At 44.4% G+C, this 22,893-nt stretch overlaps 1 protein-coding gene across 1 annotated transcript; it reads right to left on the bottom strand.

Moving 5' to 3' along the window:
• Nucleotides 1-9,990: 9,990 nt before the first annotated feature.
• CPLX3 (complexin 3) lies at nucleotides 9,991-22,570 on the bottom strand. The gene is made up of 3 exons (XM_015822541.1): nucleotides 22,410-22,570; nucleotides 15,961-16,048; nucleotides 9,991-10,215 (listed from the first exon to the last, which is right to left on the bottom strand). The coding sequence occupies exons 1-3, from the start codon at nucleotides 22,568-22,570 to the stop codon at nucleotides 9,991-9,993; spliced, it is 474 nt and encodes a 157-aa protein (XP_015678027.1).
• Between the last annotated feature and the right edge of the window lie 323 nt (nucleotides 22,571-22,893).

Genomic DNA, 22,893 nt, shown 5'->3' on the forward strand with positions numbered 1-22,893 from the left:
GCAAGCTGTTCCATTGGTTCTCACTGTCAGAAAATTTGAATTTGGGTGTTTAAACTGATTTAGACCAAGTAGATGAACAAAGAAAAGATGAGTTATGTTCCACTAATGCAAAAGCTACCTGGTTTCTCCCCCCCCCCCCCAATTATGGTCCACTCTGTCCTGTCCCGTTCAACCCCAGTAAGACAAAGAGTTTGTCATCTGTTCTTGAGCCACCCCAGTTGTTTTGCAAAGTTCTTGTGGTCCCAGCTGTGACAGTGAGACAATCTGTGGTCCTCCCTCTCTTCTCCCCCATCAGCGATGCTCTCCATGGCATTCCTCCACAAACCAAGGTTGGAAGCAAAGGCTCAAGCAGCCCACGTTAGCTTGGAGAGTGTGTTAGAAGTGCCCTTCAATACAACTGTGGCATTGGAAGTGGGGGCTGGCACAGCCCCCCTTTCGCTACTGGGAATGGCCCCAATCAGGCAGGGGTCACCAGCCAGGGGGTGTCCCAAGGCCGGCCAGGTGCAGAGCTGGCTGAACAATTCTGGGAGTTGAAGTCCAGCCATCTTAACAGTTGCCAAGTTTGAGAAACACTGCATCAAGACCTGATTGGGTTTTTATTTATGATTTAAATCGTAGTTTTCTGGGGCCATAGGGCACCATCGCCATTAACCAGGGTTTACAATCTAGCCTGGTTCACGCCACAGCCTTAGTGCAATTTATGAACCAAAGCAACCGGTCACCGTATCTTCAAACAGCAAGTTGAGAACTTTAAATCATTTTTTTCCCCAATACAGAGAGCCTGCAAACTCAGAAACTTCATTTGGGCAGCTTATGTCGGGGCCAGGCAGGAGGGTTTGGCCACAGTTATTTTTATTTTTTGGTACATAAAATAATGTATGTATCTTGTAGCCAGATACTGAGCATTTAAAAGCTTCTTTCTCTTAAAGCACTTTCAAGACAACTATGCCTTTGGTTTCCTCCGGTTCTTTCCATGATTCAGTGGCCCCTTTCAGGAATGAGGGCAGAGAGGTCAAAAAAGGCAAGATAGCTACTCTGATCTGCCTTCTAACCTGCCAATCAGTGGAAAAAACAAAGAAAATAGGATTATACCTCCCTAAATTGTACAAAACGATGCATATTTCTCTCTCTCTCTCTCTCTCTCTCTCTCTCTCTCTCTCTCTCTCTCTCTCTCTCTCTCTCTCTCTCTCTCTCTCTCTCTCTCTCTCTCTCTCTTTCTCTTTCTCTCATATGTAATCTCTCAGAATTATAATGTGTGTTTGTTCCAGTTACATAACTGAACGAAGGATAATAAAACGGACAAGGTGAAATTAAGTCTTTCTGTTTTGGGACAAGGGGCGGAAACGGAGTCTTTCGCACCACGTTCCTTCTCCGGTTACAATCGGAGCTGAACTTTTCAGAGGCCATTTGACTGTCACCTTCCTTGATGATCAGAACGTTAGGGAAAAGAATAGCTCGCCTGCGTTGTTGGAACGGACAGCTGGGTCTAATGTTTGGTGCGCCTCTTCCTGCAATCAGGAATCTGAAAAACGCAGGAAGCAGCAGATGAACGAAGAGACGGGGCTTTTTAATTTTTCAGATTCTTGAGCTGAGAAACTATTAAGGTTTGGTTCCCCCCCCCCCATCCACCAGGAAAAAAATGCCAGGTTGCAGAATTGTCTTCCAAGGGCAATCACCCTTTGTGTGTGTGAGAGAGAGACCATAGCGGTGTGATTCCCAGGTGGTCAGGTTGTTCTTTCCTGCATCCCAAATCTACCTTTGAAGGGTCCTTGGTGCTCTCTGAGCCTGTCTGTTTTCTTGCAGACATTTCATTACCCAGCTAGGTAACATCACCAGTCCCAGTCTACCTTATTTTCCCATTTCTGTTCTTTATTCCGGGATTCACCCGGGTCTTTGAACAAGGGATTGTGTGACACGAGGCTAGACAGTGTGCCAAAAGGCCATGTTCACCATCACTTAAGGTCATCCCTGCACATGCTCAGCAAGTCACTTGCCGTGTCGTCAGCTGGACAGAAAATCCGGCTCATTTTGGCACAGCCGAAATAGCAACAGCAAGAGCACTTAGACTTCTTCATAGTTCTTCACAGCCCCTCTCTAAGCGGTTTACAAAGTCAGCATCTTGCCCCCAACAATCTGGGTCCTCATTTTACTGACCTTGGAAGGATGGAAGACTGAGTCAACCTTGAGCCGATCAGGATCGAACTGCTGGCAGCCAGAAGAAGTAGCCTGCAGTACTGCCCTCTAACCACTGCACCACCCCGGCTTTTACTCATTTTCTGAAGATCGCCAACATTGTTATTAATCTCATATAATCCTAACACTGAATGGAGCAGCTGGAAAAGGAACATTAATGTGGACCGGTATCTAGGAATGTTAACATTTCTCTCCTGGTTCCAAAATGGGAAAGGAGAGCAAAATAAGGAGAGAAGAAAAAAGCAATTAATTAAAAGTCCAGATGGAAAATGCACAAAAGTGGAAAAATTTGGTATTCCCCAACACGGAGAAACGGTTGGTGAATTGACAGAACTAGGGACTAGAACTCACCGTCTCCTGGTGATTGGCCCAAAGTCACCCCAACTTTCATGTTTAAGGCGGGAATAGAACTCTCCGTCTCCTGGTGATTGGCCCAAAGTCATCCAGCCGGCTTTCATGCCTAAGGCGGGACTAGAACTCACTGTCTCCTAGTGATCAGCTCAGTCACCCAGCTGGCTTTCATGTCTAAGACGGGACTAGAATTCACCATCTCTTATGTTCCCAGACCAGCATCTTATCCTCTACACCAGGGGTAGTCAACCTTGGCTCTTTTATGACTCGTGGACTTCAACTCCCAGAACTCCTGAGCCAGCACAGCTGGCTCAGGAATTCTGGGAGTTGAAGTCCACGAGTCATAAAAGAGCCAAGGTTGACTACCCCTGCTCTACACCAAACCAGCAAACCAAGTTCTTAAGATGCTGCAGCTCAGTCTGCTTGGTGTAGCTTCGATCAGAGATACCCAACTTCAGATTTAAGAGCCCACATCGACCTGCTGGCTCCGTGAACTGTCATCCAGTCGCCATTGTGAACGAGGCAGAACCGAGAGGGGAGAAATGCCAAAATTCCATGCTTCTTTTCATTTCGGTGAAGTTCACCTTGATTGGAGTGGAGTCCCCCTGGCTCTTGGTCCCTGCTGTCTTCAAATCATGGTTAGAGGCAACACCTCCACTCTAGCCTGGCAGAACTGGCACGACCCTGGCCTATTTGGGGGCCTGTCTCCTCTGTTTTTCTCTGCCAGCTCTTGCATGAAAACGCAGGCTGTGACAGGGAGGCGCGTGCTTCCCTTTGCAGCTGGCCCCATCTGATCATGCCACCTGGCTGGCGAGAGAGCCTCCATGGGGCAGATAATCTTTCCAGACCGAAGAACATGTGCAGCCTTCCTTTCCTTACGACCTGAGGTCATGTTGGCTCCTAAAATAAACCAGGGGAACATCACATGATCTCCGCAGCAATGTTGTCAAAAGGGAGAGAGCGAACAGAAATGGGGGGGGAAAAAAAGAGATGCTCGGGAAGAGAAGAGCCTCAATAACTAAAAAAAGACCACACAGGAGTCGCAAACCCATCAGGGGGAGAAAGCGGGAGGGGGAATTAGAAACCCACCTAATTAGGAGCATCACGGACGAGGAAGGCCAAACAATCGGCGTGTTCAAAGCGAGGACTTGAGTCCTTTCACAATTGGATTCCCAAGTCCATTTTTGGCACCCGCGAGGCTGCCGTAGCCACCCACCCTCCTCGTCCCCCGTGCCAAACAGCTGGTTCACCAACTTCTCAAGAATGGCCACTAATGAACAGGATCGGCTTTGTCCAAGTTATTAGGAATCCTGTTTTGTGAATAAAGCATCTAAATGAGCGCTTGGATGCCAAATAAAGGAAATGAAGAAGGGGTGGGGAAGTAAAAAAACAAAACAAAAGACAGTTTTAAAAAAAGTCAAAACTTTATTAGGGCTCATTAAAATGCTTTCCCGTCCTTCCGGTTTTTAATGTAGATTTTGTTATTAACGGATTTGTGTTTGCTATTCTTTCGAACAATAGAAGCTTTTGGCAGAACGATTGGACAAGTTCACAATTTGTTGATTGCCCAGTTAAATATCCCAATCATTTAAGGGTGAGAAGCTGGCCATTCTCAGACTGTGCTGGAAACATTTTCATTATTTGTTTGGTTTCAACTTATATGGCCGCCCCCCACATGCCCAATCCATCATGATTCCTCGTGGCTATCCGTTCAAAGCACTATAAAATCTATGGCACTAAAACCAACATGGTTGTTTAAGTAATGACTTCGTACATAAGTCTAGGCAGATTCTGGCCTGGTGTAGGAAAAAATATAATGTATATCATATATAATACAAGTACTCCTCAACGTATACAGCAGTTTGCTTAGTGACCATTCAAAGTTACGACATCGCTGAAAAAAGTGACTTATGACCATTTTTCCTCCTTACGACTGTTGCAGTGTCCCCCTGCTCACATGATCAAAATTCAGCCGTTTGGCTAATAATAATAATAATAATAATAATAATAGTAATAAAGTTGGAGGGGACCTTGGAGGTCATCTAGTCCAACCCCCTGCTCAGGCAGGAAACCCTATACCCTTTCAGACAAATGGCTGTCCAGTCTCTTCTTAAAAACTTCCAGTGTTGGAGCATTCACCGCTTCTGGAGGCAGGTTGTTCCACTGGTTAATTGTTCTAACCGTCAGGAAGTTTCTCCTTAGTTCTAGGTTGCTTCTCTCCTTGATTAGTTTCCATCCATTCTTTCTTGTCCTGCCTTCTGGTGCTCTGGAAAATAAGTTGACCCCCTCTTCTTTATGGTACAGGTAATCCTCAAGTTACAACTATCTATTCATATTTATGACAGTTGTAGTGTCCTGGGGGGGGTCACTTCAGCAAGGGATGCAAAGTTAGAAGTTCGGTTTGTAAAAATATCTCGCTGTGAGGCGTGTTTTCTTTGCATTTGGCTGATCTGGTGTATAAAGCTGGCTAAAAGGTTTGTAAAAGATGCCTTTAGCTTAGCAGTGGTGCACAATTCATAAGAAAACACTTAAGTGGGCCAGTGATAGGATAGCTGTATTATGCAACCTTCCTAACTCTGTTAATTTAATGGCAACAGTTAACTCGGGGGAAGTTGACTTGAGCCTTCTCCTCTTCGCCAAGTTGTGTGAACTGCTTACTAGAACTTAATAAGCTCTTCGTGCTTCTGAGATGGAGACAAAGGGTAGAATGGGCTTCAAAGGCAGGATGGTATGATTAAATAGCATATAGCAGTATTTCAGTATTTGAGGGGCTGCCAAAAGAAGGATGGGGTCAACTTATTTACCAAAGCACCTGTAGGCAGGATAAGAAACAATGGGTGCAAACTGATCAAGGAGAGAAGCAGCCTGGAATTAAGGAGAAACTTCCTAACAGTGAGGACAATTAACCGGTGGAACAACCTGCCTCCAGAAGCGGTGAATGCTCCAACACTGGAAGTTTTTAAGAAGAGACTAGACAGCCATTTGTCTGAAGTGTATAGGGCAGTGATGGCGAACCTTTTAGAGACTGAGTGCCCAAGCTGCAACCCAAAACCCACTTATGTATTGTCGCGTGCCGAGTGGGCGTGGCCCATTGGGTGGGTGTGGCCCATTGGGTGGGCGTGGTCACGGTGGTAATGGCAGACTGGGTGGGACTAAAAAGTTCAATCAATTCCAACTTTGCGAGATCTTTTTTTTCCCGCGAGAAGTTGAAATTGATTGATTGATTGAAACTTTTTTTTTTTTTGTATACAGTGACAGAGGCCTAAAGCAAAAAGATTTTATAAAACCCAGCTGAAGGCCTAGGACTGGGCTGATGGCGCGCGTGCCCACAGAGAGGGCTCTGCGTGCCACCTGTGGCATGCAAGCCTTAGGTTCACCCCCATGGGTGTAGGGTCTCCTGCTTGAACAGGGGGCTGGACTAGAAGACCTCCAAGGTCCCCTCCAGCTCTATTCTGATTGATTACAAAAAAATGGGGCCGTAGATGATTGGGTTGTTTGTGTCACCCAAACCTAGCCACCAGTTATCAAACCAGATCATTTTTTTTTTCTGGGTATGGCTTTGGAAAAATCTGTTGCTTCTTTCCATTCCTTCCGATTCGCCATTCTAAGTTTTTCCCTTGAAAGCTCTCCTCTCACCCATCGAACCTTCTTGCGACGAGATGCTTTGCCCTGCAGACCCCATTTGAGAATGATCTTAAAAACAGACCGAACGAAAATATATGTCAGCACTAAAAAGGCTGCCTGAAGTACTTTCAGCTACCTCTTTTTTGAAAAAAAAGGCAAAACAACCCCAATTAATTTAAAAACTCCACCAGATTGTTTTGCTAGCACTGACAAGCAGAGTTCCTGGGCGGCCTTCTGCAAAAGTAATAGTCAAATTAAGATTTCAAAAGGAGACAAATATCACTTTCTTCCAAAAAAAAATAATCATAATGAATTGTCCTTTTAGTATTATCATGCAGCTAGTTCCCAATCCTGGATCGTTTGCTTTAGATTCGTACTTGCACCGGAATTGTTTTCATGAGGTTGATGTATAAAAGCAATTTCGTGGGAGGAAGGAATGATGTTAAAAGAGGCTCGGAGTTCGTTATCTGGCCCGGTGTGGGGAAAAGAAAAAAAAAGATCAAGGAAAAACAGATCAAGTTTGTTCCGTCGCTCGCTCTGGGAGTGATTCATATCAGGAAGTGGTAGCACTTTTATTTTTAGAGCAGACAATTTGCAGCAGCCCTCAGGTCCTCGGCTTGTACGAAATGCAGAGCCAAAGCAGCTGCCTTGATCATGACAAAGACACAAAAAATAAAAATAAAAAACAAATCCCCAGATCTGTCTCGAGGTACTACTTTTATTAGGTCAAATCCAGGCTTACAGAATCTCTGAGATCTTGGGAGTTTCCAAAAATATTTCATCGAGCAAGATAGTTGTAAATCCAGGAACCGGGTTGGGGAGGGGGGAGGCATATGATTGGGGTTTTTAAAATAAAAATAAAAACAACCCTATTGGGGCCAGATTCATCTTAAATAATGCATTACAAGATTTAACGTCCTGGCAAATGGGAGTGTCCAGGGATGCTGGCTTGGGTCAAGGATTTTTCCAGTCCTTGCTAGGAAAAGTAGAAAAAAAACAGATTCCCCCCAATCTTTGGGACTCTCAAAGACAGCTGTTAATGTTTAGATTATTTTCATCCTTTGCAAAACACCGAGGTCCCTCGGTAGGTGGGGAATCTACTGACTTTGAGATGCATCTAAGATTATAAGCTGGGGGTTGTTTTTTTCTCTGTTCAATTGTGTTTGATTCTGTGGATATTTTTTTTTTGTAGGTGTGGCCTTGCCTCCTTTTTAGGGCTGAGAAAGAGTGACTGGCCCAAGGTTATCCAGCTGACTTAGTGCCTAAAGCAGGACTAGAACTCACAGTCTCCCAGTTTCTAGCCAAGTGATGGCGAGACCACCAGACCTTTTAGAGACCGAGTGCCCAAACTGCAACCCAAAACCCACTTATTATTGCCGGGTGCCAGGTGGGCATGGCCCACTGGGTGGGCGTGGCTGTGGTCATGGCAGATTGGGTGGGTGTGGCCAAGGTGGGTGTGATCACCTCGATGTTGCTCATGGGGAGGGACGCCTGTGGGGGTCAGGCAGGGTTGGGGGAGATCCAGGGGGTCTCTGGCAGGTGAGGCGGTGGGCAGGAGGCTCGTCCTGTGGGGTGAGGCGAGGTAAGGCAAGGCAGGGTGGGGGTGCCATTGTCACAGGGAAAGGTGAGGCAGGGGCCGGGGCGGCTGCTGCCTGACACCATCGGCGCCTGCACACAGAGGCCAGTGAGCGCATGGATGCTGGGATGCATCCGGACATGTGGGACCTCGGCGAGTTAGCGGGCGGCTGGTTGAAGAGGGACAGTTGCCATCTCCAGGGCATGATGCGCGTGCCCACAGAGAGGGCTCTGAGTGCCGCCTCTGGCACGCGTGCCATAGGTTCGCCATCACTGTTCTAGCCTGATGCCTTCACCATTACCCAAAGCTGGCTCTCTATAATAAGCTAATATACTGTAGGCCTAATTTCATACATCCCCTTGTTTTTTCCCACTCAACTTTCATCTTTTCCCCTTTGGGTTGTTAATCATCTTGCTTGGGAAGGCTTGCAGCTGTTTTATAAACCTTCTGTCAACTTAATCGTTGCTTTCGGAACATCATCTGGATTTGATTTCTATGTTTAGTGCACTAAGCAAGAAAGGCATTCTCAGAGGACAGTGAAATGAGCGTCTGTTGGCAATCAACTCATTAGCACTGAGGAAGAGCAAGAAGCCAAGTTTTTGGACCCTGCGTAGCTTGAGAAGGTTCAAGAAGCTCACAATGTAGAGTCGAAGTCTAGATATCGAAACTTTCCACAATATTCTCCCATTATGCCCTGCTAGGATCTTCAGGGGCCAGACAATGTTCTTTACTACAAGGTGTATATAACCAATAACTTGATGTTAGAGAGCAACCATCCCAGTTGGGAGAAGGGGTCAAGTCTGGACTCTTTCCATAAACACAAGAGGGAAGGTCTGACTCAACCTTGAATGTCTTGGACCCTTAGCTGATCTTTCCCAGGTGAAAGTTGCCAGTCTGGGGAGATTCCTGTATTATAGGCAGAAAACAATAAAGTAGGTAGTTTGAACTCTAGAGCTATGGTCTGATTGTGCCTGCCTGACACTGGACGACATGGAGACAGATGGAAGATTTTCTGCCTACGGGATTCCACCGTAATTTCATCAGTCAATAGTGAGGAATAAAGTGTAGTGCCTTGCCCTTAAGAGAAGAAACAGCCTGCATTTAGACTCCAGATACGCAACGCGGTTGATCTTTTCTGGAAGAGAATAACAGGACAAAGGAATGCATAGAAGCTTGGTCTTTATTCCACCAAATTGAACAGTACCATGGAAAAAAAAGAAGGGAAGCATCGAAGGTCGAGGGTGAAAGAATACTGCATAGTCACGTTACAACATAAAGATTGCCACGTTTGTTACACAGGTAATTATACCCTTCCCGCTACTTGTTCAAAACATGACAGTGAGAGGTCCCAGGATGTATTGTTAGACATTGAAACAGAGCACAAAACGCCTACGGGATTATGGTTGATTAAGCACCAACCAGAGAGACTTTCATCCGTGTATGGCTTCAGGGGTAGAAGGAGGGGCCAAGCTGTGCTATCTCCACCTGTAACATGGGGATGATGCATTTGGGCTTTCTGAGGTTCTGGAAGTTCTGTTTAATAGTAGGGAACTATGGCAGCAGTGGGAGGGGAAATCTCCTCTTGCCCCCAAGCCTTGGACTGGAAGACGTACAAGTGGCCGAGCCACCTAATTTGACAAGGCTCGGAACTTCTCTTGGCAACGATACCTTTCGCTTCTTCGGCATTTTTCTACAAGAAGTCCCCTCTTCAAATTGTGTTTCTGTAAAGAGGGTTGTGTGTAAGTTTGTACATGTGTTTGTGTGTGTGTGTGTGTGTGTGCATGTGTGTGTAGTGCACATTTATTTCACTACACAGCCAGGACGACGCCCGAGATAGTAAATGGCTCTTATCCTTCTCCACCAAGCGGTGGATGGAAGCTAGTTTGTCTAGATATATAAGGAAAGGGAGAAGGTTGAAGAGAGGTAGAACTTCAAGGTGGATCATGGTGAGGGAAGGGGGGGGGTGTCCAACAATTGATGGTTCTAACCTGAGACAGGTACGCACACCTCATGTCCACTGAAGAGGGACAGAAGAAGGAAGATACCTTACAAGGGAGGGGACTTGGGCTGCAAAGAAAATACTCAGCTCACGCACGCACAAACAAGGAAGATAAACTCATTGGGCATCTGTTGGGTCCTTCTCATCAACTAGGGTCAGGCTTCCACTCTCACGGACACCCCACCCCACTCACACGGGTCCCAAGTTGACCACTGGGATCTGGTGCCGGTCAAGAGGCAGCATGGAGTCACATGATGGTGCATTTCTCAGCAGACTGCTTCAGATCATCTATGGTGGCTTGGGCTTTGTCCTTCAAGGAATCTAGGTCTATGTTCTGGATGTTGGTCAGCTGTCCGATTACAGAGTCCTTTTCCTCTTCCTCCTCGTTGTCTTGCTCTATCATCTTGGCCAGCTCCTTAGGCAGCTCCACGTCACCCCCGGCTAGTTGGATCTGGCTGTCATCACTTTCGTTCTAAAGAGAAGAAGGTTAACCGATTGGTCTGACTTAAGAGAAGCAAACCCCTTTGACTATGGAGGTTCTCCGTCATCCAGTTCCTGGTTGTCCCAAAGGTGCTTTTTCAGGAGGGAACTGGGCTGTCTTGTTTTTCTTTGAAGATATTTCGCTTCTTCTCCAAGAAGCTTCTTCAGCTTGGACAGCTCCATTCCCCACCATCCAGTCAGAACTGAGGAAGCTTCTTGGAGGAGAAGCAAAACATCTCCAAAGAAAAACAAAGGAAGTCCAGTTGCCTCCTGAAAAAGAACCTTTGGGACAAATCCCACGGATTTCAGTGGCGGTAAGCCTCAGAGGCAATACCGGTAGGTCTTCACTTAGGACAGTGTTTCTCAACCTTGACAATTTTCAGGCATGTGGACTTCAACTCCCAGAATTCCACAGCCAGCATTGCTGGCTGTGGAATTCTGGGAGTTGAAGTCTACATGCCTTAAAATTGTCAAGGTTGAGAAACACTGACTTAGGACCATAACCGAGACCAAAAACATCTATCACTAAGCAACACAGTCACTATGTGAGTCACGCCTGATGGCCTTCTCTGCCAGGGTCATTAAGCAGATCATTCTGCCCCTGAAGTGAACTCAGCTTCCCTCGTTGACTTTGCTTGTCAGCAGCTGACTGGGAACATTGCAAGTGGCAATCAGGTGATCCTGGGATGCTGCAACCATCATAAATACCTGCCACCCAAATTTTGATCACATGACCACAGAGATGTTGCAATGGTCATAAAGGTAAGGGCTAGTTTTAAGTCACTCATCATAACTTTGAATGGTCACTAACCTAATGGTTAGGGTTTACCTGAGATCTACCTGTAGTTTTCTGAGTAGGTTTGGATTCAAAAGCTAAGGGGGGGGCTGGTCTTAGTTGTACCACCAGGGAATTCTTGGACTATAGCTTAGATGAGGAAATTCCCCCTCCTGCCCAAAAGCTCAATAATGACAAGAACGACTTCTCTAAGATTGCCAAGAAAAATACATGTATGTCCATGAATTCCCCAAGAATCAACCTTACCTCTGCTTACAAATAAGTGGGAATTTGAAAGCAGCCTTGAAGGAGGAACATGAGGTTCAGAATGAGATTTAGAACACAGTACATCAAATATCAGAATTGGAAGGGACCTTGGAGGTCTTCTAGTCCAGGGGTCCCCAACCCCTGGTCCATGGCTGCGGCATGCCAGCAACCGGTCCGCACAAACAAGCAAAGCCCCATCCATGGGATGCAGGCAGCACACAAAACCACACATTCTCCAGTCCGTGGAAAAACCTCTCTCCACGGAACCGGTCCCTGGTGCCCAAAAGGTTGGGGGACCTCTGTTCTAGTCCCGCTCCCTGCTTCAGCAGGAGACCCTATCTACCATTTCAGACAGGTGGCTGTCCAGTCTCTTCTTATTCAGATTATTCAGATTTTGGGATCTGGATGGTCTATTGTTAATCATATTAGCTGCATTCACGCAGCCGTGCTAACCAAGTGGGCTAAAGTTTTAATGACAGCATTCATAGCACCAGCCAAGTTGGTTAGGCTTAATCTTCTCTGTGGCTTAATGCCCTGTGCAAATTCGGATGTGGGACAGTTCCACGATCCGATTAAGCCTGCTGCCATCCTAGAAAATGATGTAAGAGACGCTTGCAAATGTCAGATGTAGGGTTGCAGATGAATGACTAAATGCCAGGTATAAAAATAGGCCATTTTGTCAGATTTCGGCCTTGGGGCAAAAAACCCAATAAATACTGTTAGCCACATCCCAGTGAAACAAGTAGAGTGGAACCAAACTGCATTCATCATAAGCTTCATTGATTTGAAGAGGACCAGTTAGGAAGAGAATTCTGAACATAATTGGTTTGTCCTAATTATGCCTGGCCTTAAAAAGTCTGCAAACGGGCAGCATATTGGGTTTCAGATTCAACTAGAAAGGATTCCAGCGGAGGCAATTGAATACGTCGTAGCTCACGGCTAATCTCTGGATGACCCAACTATTCTCAACTTCAGTTTCTCACTCATTGGGCAGCCTCAAAAATGTAACTGGTTTCAACTGGAAGAAATCACCAGATCAGTTCAGCCAGAAGGATTCCCTGGGACACGTTTCGCTTCTTATCCAAGAAGCTGCATCAGTTGGGACTGGATGGTGGGGAGATAGAAGGATAGGTTCCAAACCCATCCTTCCATCTCTCCAACATCCAGTCCCAACTGCTGAAGCTTCTTGGATAAGACGTGAAACTTCTTCTTCTTCTTCTTCCTCCTGAAAAAAACAGTCCACTTGCCTTTTATTTTAAATTTTTAAAAAAGCACTTTTGAGGCAATTATGATCTGGATGACAGAATCTCCATAGACGTTCTCAAGACTGTGTTTCTCAAACTTGGTAATTCTATGACTTTAAATGACTGGGGACTTCTGGGAGTTGAAGTCCACCGGTCTTCAAATGGCCAAGTTTGAGAAACATTTCCCTACATCGGGGCTTTTCAACCAGTGGTGCGGGTACCACCTGTGGTACATTGGCACCTAGCAGATGGTACGTGACCATTCTAGAAAAGTGGTAGCGGGGGGGGAATGAGCTGAACTGGTGGCAGCACCGCACAAGCCTGAGCGAGAGATGGCTGGAGCTGCAGGGCTGTCAGGGCTCAGCGGAAGCGCCAGGATCAGTGCTTCTTCGGGGCTGTCAGGGCTCAGTGGAAGTGCCAGGATCAACACCAGGCTCCAGCTGGAGCTCGGCGCTGATCCTGACGCTTCTGCTGAGCCCAGAAGAAGCACTGATCAGCTGGAATGTTGCAGCATTTCCAGGGTCTTGTGATTTACATTCAGATGCGTGGCAACTGATTCATATTTATGACAGTCACAGTGTCCCAGGGTCATGTGAAGTGACCAAAACCTGCTGCAACCACCCAGCAGACGGGGGGGAATAAAAGCCAAACACCCTCCACCCCACCCCCATTGCCAATCCTCAACAGAAATGCTCACAACAATGAAAACCTCGGACAGGAGGAAGAGTGCCGCCGGGTGGGCAGGCAGGTGTCTTGCTCGGCTGTGGCTTGGGGGGCACTTTTTTCAGTGCCATTGTAACTTCAAACAGTCACTAAGCGAACTGTTGTAAACTGAGGACTACCTGTACTTTATCACTTTTTTCATTTTTTTTGGTCATCAAATGTTTGACACCTTGCTAGGCGACTGGTGGTACTCAGATATTGCCATATCCTAAAAGTGGTACAATGGGTGAAAAGATTGAAAAGCCCTGCTCTACACTGTTTTCCCAAAATTCCCAAGCAGCACTCAACCTATCAAAAAGAGGCTATTGGTTCAGGGGCATTTAGCTATCTCTACACAATAAAACTCTACCTCTTTGGAGGCTTTGGACCACGTCCAAGACCTACATTTTTCAAAGGGACAGAGTGTTGATGGGTGTTGGTGCATCCACCCTCTTGAGATTAACTGTCCCCTTGCAGAGACTTGTGCTGTTGTTTTTGTAAAAAAAAAAAAAAAAGGTAATTCCTCTTGCAAGTGGCTGGCTGGTTGACGTCTTCGTAAGGCGTAGGGATTCGTAAAGATCTTGTCCTCTTTCTGTCTTCAACTGACAGTAGAGGACGCCCACTTCAACTTGCTTTGGGGAACTGGGAAGTTGTGTTTATTTCTGTTTACTTATTTCCAATATTTGCAGAGTACTTAAGAAGGACGTTTTTGGTGCTCTGTAGGACAAATTAAAACCATGTAATATGACTTTCTTCTGGGGTTCGGCAGCGTAAATTAAAATCATCTAGTATCCAAATCAAAGTCAAGCAGCAAAAAAGCCAGCGAAGGGTCCCAGCAGAATTAAATCAAAAGAAACCAGAGAGGGAACTGTAATGGTGGGGAACTTCTAAACGGGAGACCCGCGAATGTGCCAGGTTGATGATTCGATTCAATAGCAGTTGGGTTGAACTAGTCCTTCAGTTCAAATCACTGAATAGAATCAAGTGCCTTTGAATCAGTCCCAATACTTGACTTAAAGCCATTCGTTTAGGGCAGGGGTAGACAACCTTGGCTCTTTTATGACTCATGGACTTCAACTCCCAGAATTCCTGAGCCAGCATAGCTCAGGTTGGAAACCTCTCCCTTTCCCCCTCAGCATAGCTGGCTCAGGAATTCTGGGAGTTGAAGTCCATCAGTCATAAAAGAGCCAAGGTTGCCTAACCCTGGTTTAGGGTGACCGGCTGGCTGGAAAATTCTGGGAGTTGAAGTCCACACATCTTAAAATTGCCAAGGTTGAAAAACTGGTCTAAACTTTAAATAAAAAAGATGGGGCTGGCATTAATTGGAAGTTTCTGCAGAATCTAGCCTGGAGTCAGGGTTCTCCATAATCAATTTTGGGCATTATTATTATTATTATTATTATTATTATTATTATTATTATTATTATTATTATTATTATTATTATTATTGATCATCGCACAGTCAGCCAGATGTTCAGACTGGATTTGGCATTTTTGTCTACCTATCGAGTCCTTCCCAAGGACCTGGGATAGGCAGATGTGGATGTTTGATGGTATTACAGATATTGTTGCAGGATGGAAGCAGTTCCTAGTAAGGCCGCCTTTTGCAATTGACTCATGGTGAATTTGTCAATACCAATGGTGTTCAAGTGGTGCTCCAGTTGTTTTGGGATTGCACCCAAGGCACCTATTACTATTGGTGCTACCCTTGCTTGCTTTTGCCACAGTTTTTCTATTTCTATTTGTAGGTCTTTGTATTTTGTTATCTTCTCCAGTTCTTTCTCGTCTATTCTGCTGTCTCCAGGCACTGCCACGTCCACTATCCAGACTTTTTTGTCTTTCTTATCAACAATTGTTAAGTCTCAGGTGTTATGTTGTAGGTGCTTGTCTGTTTGGATTCTGAAGTCCCAGAGCAGTGTAATTTTATCATTTTCTATGACTTTATTTTATGATCCCACCAGTTCTTGCTTACAGGCAAATGATATTTCTTGCAGATCTTCCAATGCACCACTGTTGCTACTTTGTCATGCCACTGCTTGTAGTCAGTCTGTGCGATCTTCTTGCAGCAGCAATTATTGCTGTTATTATTATTATTATTATTAATAATAATAATAATAACTGCTTCCATCCTGCGACGATATCTGTAATACCATCAAACATCCAGGTCCTTGGGAAGGACTCGACAGGTAGACAAAAATGCCAAATCCAGTCTGAACATCTGCCTGACTGTGCAATGATTAATAATAATAATAATAATATTAATAATAATAATAATAATAATAATAATAATAATAATAATAATAATAGTAATAGGCTGCCTGTCTTACCATGGAGTAACTCTGGGCAGCTTACAATATTAAAAAGATAAAACAATACCAAATCTACAGACAATATAAATGCTATAGAGATCCCAAATATTCAGCCCTAACTAAAAGATGGGGAAGGAGGGAGTAGGGTGAGTAGCGGGGAGAGAATTATCAACTCTGTTTACCTGCTGGGAATCTATTCCCCTTTAGCATAAAATAGCTTTCTTCACTTTGATCGCGAAGCTTCACTATAATAAAGTTGTGTAGAGCAGGGATCTCTAACCTTGGGAACTTTAAGATTTGTGGACTTCAGTTTCTAGAATTCCTCCCAATTCTGGGAGTTGAAGGCAACAAGCCTTAACGTTCCCAAGGTTGGAGACCTCCGAGGTAGAGAAATTCCCTAAACAAACCAGACTGTGCTCTATGAAGGCCCCACTCCATACCTTGGGCAGTTTGTATTTGTCCCGGAAGTGAGTCCGCAGTGTAGCACGTTCAGCCTTCTTCTGGGCAAACTGGGCATCACGCTCCATCCTGCCAAAGTCATAAGGAGAAAGAAATGGATTTCAACCATGAACAGGTCTGCTCATCTGTCCAAACTGACTCTAGGCAGCCTACAAGGGTCAGCACCACAAGGCAAGCTTCATAGAACCCAATCACCAAGGCCATCAACAGGATTCAACTGAAGAATAACCTCAACTGGCATATTAACCTCACCTAAACACATGGCCTCAAAGCCGGGAGGAACCGTCAGGTCTGAACAGTAAGACCACACTTGGAATATTGCATCAGGTTTTGGCCACCAGAGATAAAAAATATATAGAGATTCTAGAAAGAATGCAGACAAGAGCAACAAAGATGATTAGGAGACTGGAGGCGAAAATATATGAAGGACGGTTGCAGGAATTGGCTATGTCTAGTTTAATTCAAAGAAAGACTAGGGGTGACATGATAGCAGTCTTCCAATATCTAAGGGGCTGCCACAAAGAAGAGGGGGGTAATCCTGTTCTCCAAAGCATCTGAAGGCCAGACAAGAACGAATGGATGGAAACTGATCAAGGAGAGATTCAACCTAGAAATAAGGAGAAATTAGAACAATTGAGACAGTCAGAACAATTAATCAGCTTGCCTTCAGACGTTGTGGGTGCCCCATCACTGGAGGCTTTGAAGAAGAGACTAGACAGCCATTTGTCTGAAATGGTAGAAGTTTTCCTGCCTGAGCAGGGGGTTGGACTAGAAGACCTCTGAGGTCTCTTTGAACTCTGTTATTCTGCTCTGTTCTATGGTCTCTAAAGCCTTATGGAAGACTAATAGGGTCAGAGCCATCCTGCTCCCTGGAGAGCTGGTACAGAAGAGGCAGGATATTGGGTTCCAATGAGGTGGCACTGCTTGATGGAAGACACCTGGAGCATGTCCTCCCTACTTGATCCGGAGGGGCAAGCCAAAACGATGGGGAGACAAACAGTCCCACAAATAGCTTGGCCCTATTATTAGTAAATGTGCTCCAGTTGGCAAGCTAAGCCGAAATTGCTGGAGGATGACAACATGGGAACAGAAAGTCAGAAGATTTCCCAAAGGAGACAGGTATCCAGGCCAGTGTGAAGTTAATCAAAAGATACGGACCAAGCCACATTAATTAAGCAACAAAAACCTGGCTCGGTTACTGTGAAATAATTGCCTCTGCTCTTTCTCTGCCTATATCCAATAATTGTTGAAGCAAAACTGGTGTATTGCACATTGCATACATATATAAAAATGTATGATCTATCCTTGCTTGTAAAAGAGCGTATTGCTATCATTTTTACATGATCTCCTCTCGACTGATATTGTAAGGATCACTTCTCGTTATCAATGCACAGGACGGAATCCCAGTTTTGTGTATTATGTAATCCAGAAAGTCTAACCTCACGTGAGGTTCATTCCTCACCCCGGGCTTTTACATGGTACAATGATCACATCCCTAACAAACCTTCACAGAAAAGCCGCAAGTTTGTAGAACTAAACTATGAAGAGATAAAGAGGCAAGACTGAGCCTCAGCTAGATGTAAAGAAGAAATTAAGTGAATCCTTAAGTGAGATTTTAATAAATGTAGTGAAAAAGGCTTCCCAAATTTCTGGTTTTTATTTTTATTTTTTTGCCATCCTAGACTAACCCAGGGTTAAGGTTGCTGGAATTGGGTATGTCTAGTTTAATGAAGAGAAGGATGAGGGGGGACATGATAGCAGTGTTCCAGTATCTCAGGGGCTGCCACAAAGAAGAGGGAGTCAAGCTATTCTCCAAAGCACCTGAAGGCAGGACAAGAAGCAACGGATGGAGAAAATAACCAAGGAGAGAAGCAACCTAGAACTAAGGAGAAACTTCCTGACAGTGAGAACAATTAACCAGTGGAACTACCTGCCTCCAGGAGCGGTGAATGCTCCAACACTGGAAGTTTTTAAGAAGAGACTGGACAGCCTTTTGTCTGAAATGGTATAGGGTTTCCTGCCTGAGCAGGGGGTTGGACTAGATGACCTCCGAGGTCCCTTCCAACTTTATTATTATTATTATTATTATTATTATTATTATTATTATTATTATTATTATTATTATTATTATTATTATTATATCCTATAATATCTGAATGAATCCTTTAACTTCCTTTAATCTGCTTGGACTAAGATGGCTTTGATCCAAGCGGTTAGGAAAAAAACAAAGGCTTGGTTCACACAACTTTCTCAATCTAGTTAGGCTAAAAATCTAATGGTTGCAGTCGTACCGTACAACTTCATGACCTTGATTAACTGAGAGGGTGTCTGCCTTTACCCACACAGTTGAGGTGATGAATTTGCTAGGCAAATATTATCCTGAAAATGGCTTCACTTAGTACGCAAAATTATCCTGTTAGGTGAACACAGCCATCCAGGATCTGTAGATAGGATACTACTCTCGTTCTCCAGTGGTGTATACGACAGAAAAAAACCTTTAATTTCTTATATTCTCTCCTTGCCCCAACATCAAAGTCATCTTAATTGGTCCCATTATATCTCCTTTCAGTGGTACAACTAAGTAACTCTCATCCCAAGCCCTATGGCTCAATTAATTCTCCGTCCTCTAAACATTTAAACAAAAGGCCACACTTGGAATACTGCATCCAGTTTTGGTCACCGTGATGTAAAAAAGATGTTGAGACTCTAGAAAGAGTACAGAGAAGAGCAACAAAGATGATTAGGGGACTGGAGCTAAAACATATAAGGAACGGTTGCTGGAATTGGGTATGTCTAGTTTAACGAAGAGAAGGACGAGGGGGGACATGATAGCAGTCTTCCAGTATCTCAGGGGCTGCCCCAAAGAAGAGGCAGTCAAGCTATTCTCCAAAGCGCCTGAAGGCAGGACAAGAAGCAATGGGTGGAAACTAACCAAGGAGAGAAGCAACCTAGAACTAAGGAGAAACTTTCTGACAGTTAGAACAATTAACCAGTGGAACAACCTGCCTCCAGAAGCAGTGAATGCTGCAACACTGGAAGTTTTTAAGAAGAGACTGGACAGCCATTTGTCCGAAATAGTATAGGGTTTCCTGCCTGAGCAGGGGATTGGACTAGATGACCTCCAAGGTCCCTTCCAACGTTATTATTATTATTATTATTATAAAAGCTGCTGGCGACACAAGCTGTTAGACAGAGGACTGACTAAAGAAATACTTGAGTCCTTAAATGCTGGGTATTTAAGCAGAGGCTGGATAGCCATCTGTCAGGCTTTCTCCAGCCAGGGCTAAAACTAAATGCATCACAGGTGGTGAATCAAGGACACCACCCTCTGATAAGTACAGGTAGTCCTGGACTTCATTTAGTGACCGTTCAAAGTTACAACATCACCAATAGTGACTTATGACTATTTTTCCCAATTACGACGGTTGCACCATCCGCATGGTCATGTGATCGCAATTCGGACGCTTGGCAACTGACTCATATTTATGACAGTCGCAGCCTGCCGGGGTCACGTAACTCTCCTTCTGTGAACCTTCTGACAAGCAAAATCAATGGGGAAGCCGGGTTCACTGAACATTCGTATAACCCTCTTAACAGCTGCAGTGATTCATTTAGCAAACCATGGCAAAAAAGGATGTAAAATGTGGCAAAATTCACGTAGCAAATGTCTTGCTTAGAAACAGAAAGTTGGGCTCATTTGAGGTCGTAAGGCGAGGACACTCGGTATGCGTTTTGCAAGAAACGAGAAAACTATTAAGAAAAAAAAAATCCAGCCCCTGTTATGTGCAAAACCCAAACTCTACTTATAATGTAATAGAAACCAGGCTTAATTCTTGTGCTTCTTTTTTCCCTGTTCCTGTAGGTCTACGAAACAGTTCTCGTTGCACGGAGCCATTAATACATGGCTCTCGTGACTGTAATGGATTAGTTTAGTCCAAGCTGATTGTTCCTAATCTTGTTGGATCTAGCTCTCCCACTGTCTTTCAAAGTTAAGGCAATTTTGTAGTTTCTGCATCGGGCACCGGGCAAGATGAATCTACCTTTCAGTGGTGTAATTCTACAAATCTGTGATGGAGTTTAAATGAGTTGGAGGGTTAGGACAGCCTTGACAGATTTCGTGGAGAGGAAAATTAAGTACCGTCAAGCAAACCAGGAACTGGTCTATTAAATTAAACTCTTTTTATAGGTCAAAGATAAGAAATAGGATTTTGGGCTGTCTTTAGCTAAAAAGCTAAGATTAAGGGCCATTTCTAAGCAGTTCCATCATTTTATGTTTCTGAGCTTATTCCCTATGCCGCTGATGTTCTTATATTTGTCTGAAAAAGTTGCTATCAAAATTATTTCTGTGCAAAACTCTTCAGGAACCAGTGCTCCTCTCTGCAACACAGTTTCAATAATAATAATAAAAAATCAGGTGGAAATCTATCCCAAATCCTTAATCTACCTTTAAGCTTAAGTGACTATCTTTTTGATACAGACTGTAGTTCCTCCAGGCTCCCTGCAAAGATAATAGAAGGCAGGCAGAGGTGCTTACTCACAATAAACCTTGGGAGGGATGGGATGTGAGACTGAATAGTTAAGGTATTATAAAACTCTGAGCGCTGAGTGCAGAAAGTGAGTAATTCCGAAGAAGAACAATGTATTATGTACTAAGGCAGCTTTAAATTATGTGTCTATTCCTTCTTCCCCTCCCTTCCCCAAATTAGAAATAATTCAGAATATAAATAAATCTGTAGTGAGACATAGTGGGGGGTTTTTTTTCTCTTCCTGGGAAAACAATCCCATCTCTTGAAAGCAAAAGAGGATTAAAAGATTAGGGGTTCATGAAAATACATTACTGACATTCCCTGCTCTCTGTAACTAATGGAATATCCTGGCTCCCTTTCTGAGTTTCCTCCTCTGTGCATACGAGGAGCAGCTGAAACAGGTGCAGGATCCCGTTAATTCAGCCACCATTTAAATGAAAGATCAGCTTCTACAATCTGCGTTCCGCAGCCCTGAATTCCTACATTTGCAAAATCTCTCGCCTCCCAAACTCCAGTTTGAAACGTATTTTTGACGAATCTCGTTTCCTAAATAAAGACGCGTCTATAAGGACTCCCGATAAAAATTAAATCGAGTGTTTAAACGAGATAAAAATACCACATTCGAGTCGGGGAAAGATTACAAAACGATCTTAGGTAGATTTTTGTGGGACTAGACTTCGAAGGTTTATGCTTATTTTTTTCCGGAATTCCTACTTATTTTATTTAGCTTTGAAGGTATGGATCTCAGAATCTATTTCTGATTGGATGAACAAGTTCAAGATTTTATTCAGCCTAGAACATCACAGGGGAGAAATCTTCACTCTCTGCGCATGTACTTGTCTTCCCATTGATTCAGTCACTCTAAACCAATAAGTCATGTTAGACTTGAGCCAACAGCCCTATCCATGTTCAGATTGAGTATTTGCTTTAGACGATAAATGTCATGTACCTCAACCACCTGATGGAGGGCTGAATGATCGGAGCTGTTATACAATGAACTATCGTTCATATTATGTAAAGCGAAATCATCACATCTTATTTGATTATTTTGATTAAAAAGGAGTGAAGGGCTTTGGTCCTCCTGCTCCTTCCTATTAATCTTCCAGAGAAGCACTCAAGCATAGGCCTGTGAAGGAGGCATTCAGAAGACTAACAGTAACAAGACATGTCTAGTTCAATTAATGAAGTGCACTCTTCTCTAATAATGCTTAGGCTACCGTGTTCTTGTCAACCAACTGCTAAACTTTTCTAGACTGTTCCTCATGAGATGTATTGGAATCCAGTTTTTATCCTCCATCATCAGCAAAGTACAATTTTGAGCAGTTGATATTTTGCGACGCTATTATTGTTCGTCAACATGCAAGATACATTTGTGAGCAATTGATGTTTATGATATTACTATTGTTAATACGGACTATACTCCTAGTTGCAAAAACGAAAATCTGTTAGATTATTTTTGGAACTTCAAGAAGATGAATTGAACTTAAAGAAGACTACACAGCAAGTGAGTATCTGGAGGTATCGGCAGTGAAGGCAAAAAATAATGGGGAAACTTGACTCAAGTCATCAAGGTTTCTTTCAAGCAGGCCCCCATTTCTGTCTCAGATATATAACATGGCAACATTCCTCCAGAGAGTCTCCTGATGACCTGGATTGCTAAACTACATCGGGATGGCCAGTCAGGTGTTCTGAGCTATGATGTCATCATTCTTAGCCAGCCTATGACGCCATTGTAAGTCAGAATACCTGAAGAACAGCAAGCTAGGAAGTCTAGCCTGATGATATCTCACAAGGACTGTATTTATCATATGTTGAAAAGCAAAGATGAAGGTAGGGAAGAGGTTTCCCTTCCAGTATTTATTTATTAAATTTATACACCGTCTCATGCAATACTAGACACTTACTTTTCTTCCATCAGCTGCTTCTGATACTCTTCATATTCTTCCCGGGTCATTCCTTGGGCTTCTGCTGGGGATTTGTCCCCTTCGCCTTTGTCTTCTCCTCCCAACCCGCCGGTGAGATTCTTCAGTTGGCCACCGACCATAGACTTCACCATGAAAGCCATGGTTAGGCAGACCGAAGAGCAGCGGCAGCAGATACGGGAGCGGAGTTAGCGGAGTTAGCAGTCCCTGGAGAGGGCCAGAAGAAGCTCAGCTGGGTCGTGGAGTAGGCTGGCGTCTTCGAGCTCAGCTGCCGACTCGGGTTTAGATCAGCATCTTGTCTCTCGTGGAGGAAGCGTCCCCTCGTTGTTTCCCATTGAGGCTCAACGGGGCTTCCGGAGGGGAAGAGTAGAGCCGAGTCCAAGCGAAAGTTCAGCACCTGGTGTCCGCGGACAGCTCCGGAGCAGCGCGCCCCGGCCCGACTCTCACAGAATTGCGGACTGGCGCG

The sequence above is a fragment of the Protobothrops mucrosquamatus genome, unplaced genomic scaffold (genome assembly GCF_001527695.2).
Source record: "Protobothrops mucrosquamatus isolate PMUCROS unplaced genomic scaffold, P.Mucros_1.0 scaffold1601, whole genome shotgun sequence".
NCBI lineage: Eukaryota > Metazoa > Chordata > Lepidosauria > Squamata > Viperidae > Protobothrops > Protobothrops mucrosquamatus.